This window comes from Egretta garzetta, unplaced genomic scaffold (assembly GCF_000687185.1).
Source record: "Egretta garzetta isolate BGI_Z169 unplaced genomic scaffold, ASM68718v1 scaffold29, whole genome shotgun sequence".
In the NCBI taxonomy this organism is placed as follows: Eukaryota; Metazoa; Chordata; class Aves; order Pelecaniformes; family Ardeidae; genus Egretta; species Egretta garzetta.
Genome location: NW_009260796.1, coordinates 1,337,260 through 1,343,134, shown reverse-complemented (window position 1 = coordinate 1,343,134; position 5,875 = coordinate 1,337,260). Strand labels below are relative to the sequence as shown.

Genomic DNA, 5,875 nt, shown 5'->3' with positions numbered 1-5,875 from the left:
CTGGGAACCTTCCAGGCCAGGTTGGACGGGGCTGTGAGCAACCTGATGTGGTTAAAGGTGTCCCTGCTCCTGCAGGGGGGTTGGGCTGGGTGACCTCTGGGGGTCCCTTCTAACCCAAAACATTCTATGAAAATAACCACACTTGTCTCTTTTCCTACATAGACCAAGCAAGCACCTCTACAGCAAAAGTCTTTTATTAAAAATCACAGCACGCAGATCCTTTGGCCAATAAAGGCATACATGAAAGGACATAAATACACATACAACACGCTTACGCAATTACTGAGCGTTTTCATCATCAGATAGCTTCAGCTTTCTAGCAGTTTATCTCCTATGTAAATGTTGAGCAAATAACCTGTGTGCCACACCCCACCCCCAAATGGTAAAGTTACGTGGCTGCAAAAAATGTGCAATTTCATCCAATTGTTTCAAACACACTCAGCACGGTACCCCACGCTAATTCTGTTTCATAAAGGCACACTTACGTAGCATCCTTCAGCTTCAGATAGGCTGTAAGGAACAGACGGCTCCGTTTCCAAGTTTCACTAGACATTACCTAAATAGTCTGTATCGGAAAGTAATAACTGGCGTATTACGTTGGCATAAAGTAGTTCCAGCTCCAAGGTAAAAGCATATCTTACACAGGTACAAGTAGCAACAGATTCGAGTCTTGCAGGCAGTGTGTTCTAAATAAAATCTATAGTAGTGTAGGTGTTGACAGTTTGTCAAGCGTACAGCGATACCAAAGCCGCGTTTCAACTCGGATGCTGGAGCTGAACAGAAACCGATAGAACTGCAACTCTTAATCCCCTGCCCATGCCGCTGGGCTTTGAATCAAACCTGCAAAGCTAGCAGCTGGGCCCCCAAAACATTAGCGTTAACAGAGAGATTTAAATGCTCAGAAATGAGGCATTTCAGCTACAGAAAAATGTAGTGACACATAGAAGCTGTATTTGAGCAAACATCACACGAACAAGGCTAGACATTCAGAAAAGAAAGTATTCAGTTACAGGAATAGTAATTTCTAAGTTAGGTTTGGGGTTTTTTTAAATCTTGAATTGACTACAGGAATTCATGGAAGCCTGAGGGTTTTTTAAGTGGAATGGTGACTTTATTTAGTATGGTATTTAATGTGTTAGCTACTTATTTTTACACACTGAAGTAATTAAGTCATGTTGCACGTAACTTAAAAAAAAATCACTGGAAAATAAAATCAATTTTCTAGTTGAGTTTATGCCATTGTCAGCTTTAAATATTTCAGTATCAAGTCTTGGATGTGCCAAGAACAATTAATTTCTCTACTGTACCTATTAGTTCTGGTAGAATGCTAAATGCCTGATTTAAAAACAGAAAACAAATGAAAACCCCAACCCCCTGTAAATAATGACAAAAGGCTCAGTAGTGTTACAGATCAACTCAATGGCCGTCCTGAACGGTGGCTAATGTGAGCTTGTAGATCCGACACAGATAATTTTTCCCCATACTAACAATAATGTTAAAAAAGCAAAGTATTTATGAAGGGAAAACTTGGAAACCAGCAGAAACACTATTTAAAATCCCCCAAAAGCCCAGCATATCACTAGCCTATTGCCACTAGGAATGGCTACAAAAAAGAAGATAAATCTGTTCCTGGATAATTCTGTTTTCACTAAGGCCCACAACAAAACTTTTCGCTCTACTATAGCTGCTCTAAGGACCAAACCCCACTTATTTCTCACCAGCACTTAAACATCCTCCCAGATGCTTGAGCCACTGAAGTCAGACTCTTCCCCCTGATTTTCAAGAAAGACAAAGTTTCCACCATGGTTTTCAAGTATAAAACCATCATATACCAGACTTCTGAGATGATGTCAAGAAATATGGAACCATGTCCTGAGAAGGTATGAAAGATAAAAGCCTTTCATGACTACTTTAAAAATACTGAATTCATATGTTGTTCAAAACATGTTTTATGTTTTGCTTCAGAAAAAATGGCTCAATTAATTTTGGACTGAAACTTTAAGTTTTAAAACTTTTGTGACTCAGTCATGTAATACACAAATGTCTCCTGATCATTCAAAATGACATCAATAGGTCTTCCACATGCTAATTCTTTCCAGTAAAAAGATAAAGAAATAATCCTGTATTAGTTAATGTTTTTCTGGGTTTTTCCAAACAATGTGTGGGATGCCTGCTCTCTCCCAAATGATCCCATTTGCTTTTAAAATACCAAAAAAAGTCTAAATTAAACTTCATCTTTTACTTTTGTAGAATTTCCCAGTTAACTGGGATTAAAATCTAAGTGCTGTATTTGCAGTAAGGGAGCATCTACTAAGAAAACTAAAACCACTTACCAAAGGACAAGAATCTGCCGAGCCTTCCAGGTTAATTTGGTTTGCAACCAGAGCAAAACACGGGTAACCTTAAACAGAAAAGGGTATAACGAAGTGGTGTCGGACCGAGATGCGGATACAAGAACGCGTGAGCGGTCGCCATCGTTTCTGAGCTTCGTCTTGCAAGCGCGCAGGCAGCGCGCCTCGGCAGGCAGCGGGCTGTGCTGCTGTCCAGAGAGCTGCACGCTGTGCTCCTGACACTTGCGTAAGGAACTCTTCAAGAGAATTTCTTAACTATTAAGTATTTGTAGGCAAAACGTCTCCCATGGGGTCAAATATCAGATGGAGATCCAACATTTCCCTGCCATTAATTTTGCCAGCAATGAAAAACAATTGTTTTGGGAGGGTGAGGGATGGGGGCTGTGGGCAGAGAGAGTCAAAGGCAACAATGTGAACAACTGCCATGAACACAGGTATGGGCAGAAATGGATGAACGGCACAGGTACATTCTTGCTAGCTTGAGAGACATGCGGCAGACTTTTGATCTGCAGTTCAGTACGTTAAATAATGGCTTGTACACCAATAAAGTCAAGCACTCCTTGATATGTAGTTCTCATGGACATTACAGTACCTCCTTAAACAAATTTAAAATGACATTTAACTATCTTATTTTTTCCTATACATAATACATCTTCAATCATTATAAATAAATACTCACACTACAGGCATTTAATCACATATATACACACAATCCTAGTGAACCCAAATGGCAAGTAGATACTTTTTAAAAATGCTAAAACAAATTTAAATTTCCTGTAATCTTGTTAAAGTCTTGTTTTGAATAGTATACCTTGCTGAAAAGCATACCTGCCTATTTGTCAATACATAAGCATGCATTAGAATGGACACATGCTAAAATAACTTATTTTTTTCAGTATCTTAATTTAACCTTGTTTTAGAAAGAAGTCAAAGATTTGTTCAAATTTTCAAAATAGAGGACTATCAGCCTCTGCAGAAGACTTTTCTTAATCCTCAATAATTTAATCAAAACAAAAGAACAACAACAACAAAAAATCATACTTGATTCCTTTGGTATGAGTTGCCAACTTGCTGATTTAAGAAGCAAAAATACGAGAGATACTGGCACCCTTTTTTTCACTTTGCAATTTGTCTCTTCCTGCAGGTGGGAACAGACACTGGCCCGGGGAGAGGAGGAAATGAAATTGTATGAAAGTGCAGTGTGCAACAAACAGTAAAACTGATAATTAAGAATGCCCTTCAGGCATAAAAGTAAAAACTCTGCTTATACTGAAAGATCCGTAGCTGACAAAGGTTACTGGAAGGCAGTGGCTCTGTACTGGTATTTCTGTGTGTTAGAGCACCTGCCATTCAAAAAATGTTCGAATTACAGGCTTACCTAAAGGTTTGAAGTTAAGTAAGATGGTGAAATTGTGTAAGTGATCAGTTCTACAGCCAAGAATGTCCTGTCTGCACTTACTGTTCAATCCTGCATCTGATGCTGACAAGCTCTGTCAGTACTAGAACGATTCGTAGCGTAGACAGGACTATGGGACGTAATCCCATTTACTGACATATCACTTGAGCAATTAACTTAAGACCTCCTGTAAAATTATTTTTAGTTCCACTACAAAGTGCTATTGGAGAGAAGGAGGAAATCCACGCAGTCTATCTTCAAGCACCTAAATGTGACTGTTGGGGGATTAGTCCCCTTAGATTGCAGTGCAGCTCCTGAAAAGAGAGTCAAGGTTCTCCTCAAACAGGAATTTGAGGGGGTGAGGGGCTGCGGCAACCTATTTCTCTTGACTACGTACAGAGTTTACTTTCTTAGCTGAGGTACCCACGTTAGGACAATCTTGTTTGAACTCCGAATAGCGTCCACTGATCTCATCCTGCTAATTTACATTTTACAGAAGAAATCCGGAACAATATAAATCTGAATCCTACAATGTCTGACCTTGTAGCAGTCAGTGAGATTACTTACTGTTGGGAGGGTAAATGGTTCTTCGTACACAGTGTGTTTGGAGGATAAGCTAAGGACAACACCTATGCCTAACAACCGAAGGCTAGCTTTGTAGCATAACTATTTGCCCCCAAAATAAGATAATATATTCCGTATCTGCCAAATACCATAACTCATCCACCTTTTTAAATATAGACTTACTCCATAGCTGCCAGATAATTTATGTACACGATGTCTTTAAAACAACAAAAAGCTTAGAGACAAGTTACACAGAAGGTCTAATAATTCCATTCTTGTAAATCAGAGCACTTGCCAAAGAACAGACTCGCTTCCCCTCCCCTAACGTGAATATCCTGGGTAAAATTGCTCCCTTTACTTGACTGCTGGTGTCTGTAACCAGCCACCTGTTCCCACCGGCAATAGCAGCTGATTTGCAGCCCCATTAGAATCTTCAAACCTTGCCAAACTGACACTTGTTCCTTGCCAAGACATAAACAGCAGATGCTAGTTTCACAATCTTATAGATAGCATAAAGGCCCATCATGATCTTTAGCAAATAAATCTTAGAATCTGTTAAAAATCTTCCAGCAACTTTTCATCCAAGTTACCTCCCCCGAATTTTCTGCACTACCTGTATTTTGCAACCTATTATTTGCCTTCAATCCTGTCATACGAGCCTTTCCATGCTTTTTGTCATCTATTTCTTTTTTCAACACCTCTACCTCATGCCACATCAGTAGCTCTTAGGAGTTTCAGGGTTTCATTGATCGTGACATAATGAATCGTGCAAAATCTTTTGAGTAATTTTTCAAGCCCTCGTTACTGGGATTCTCCCCAAGTAACAGTAACCAAGCTCAGAGAGTCCATCAACATTCTGCCTTTTCCTTCCTCAGGCTTTCATGGGATGCCATCCTTCCTTTGGCAACACTGCGAAGGAGGCACTCCCCAATCATACATGTAGGAAAGCCTGAGCTTAACCTCTTCCTTACAGAGCTTCCCTTCTTTAGCCAGGGTCTGGTGCTTTTCCAGCATGTCCTCGATGCTTTGCTTATGAGTTACTATGTACTTATTGTTGCAACCCCGTGACTTATACTCAGTGTCAAAACGAGGGTCGTGGACTCTCTTCACATCGATGGGAGCCAGCCACACCCCCAGGGAGACATCTTCGCTCTGCCACATGTTCAGGTAGTCTCTGCTAAGACGCAAATAGTGCACCAGATCTGCAGAAATCACATAACCACCACCCAGAGCATATGGTAGGTAGTAGTCACAGAGCACCCAGGCGCTCTCTTTCCATTTGCCGCCAGATTTCACTCGACCGCGGCCAGAAAAGAAGCCCCAATAGAGGCGACGTGGCTCCTTGGCTCTCAGTTCTTCCACGAGCACATCCAAGCGCACGAAGGTATCGTCATCAGCCTTCAGGGCAAACTGGAAGTCCAGGTGCAGATCCAGCCAGACGTAGGTGGCCAGGACTTTCGCAGTCAGGTTCTCGTAGGAATCCCGCAGCTCCGGCAGGAGGAGGAGGTCTCGGTGCCGGCTCTGCTCCAGCTCCAGGCTACGAAGCTCCTCTGCCCCGAGCCCG

The 5,875-nt window shown here is 41.3% G+C and overlaps 1 protein-coding gene across 1 annotated transcript; it reads right to left on the bottom strand.

Annotated features, from left to right (window-relative positions):
* Positions 1–196: 196 nt before the first annotated feature.
* On the bottom strand, positions 197–5,874 carry B3GALT6 (beta-1,3-galactosyltransferase 6; the record flags this gene model as incomplete). The annotated part of the gene is made up of 1 exon (XM_009646791.2): positions 197–5,874. A coding segment is annotated over one exon (684 nt), but the record flags the coding sequence as incomplete, so codon positions are not given.
* Between the last annotated feature and the right edge of the window lies 1 nt (position 5,875).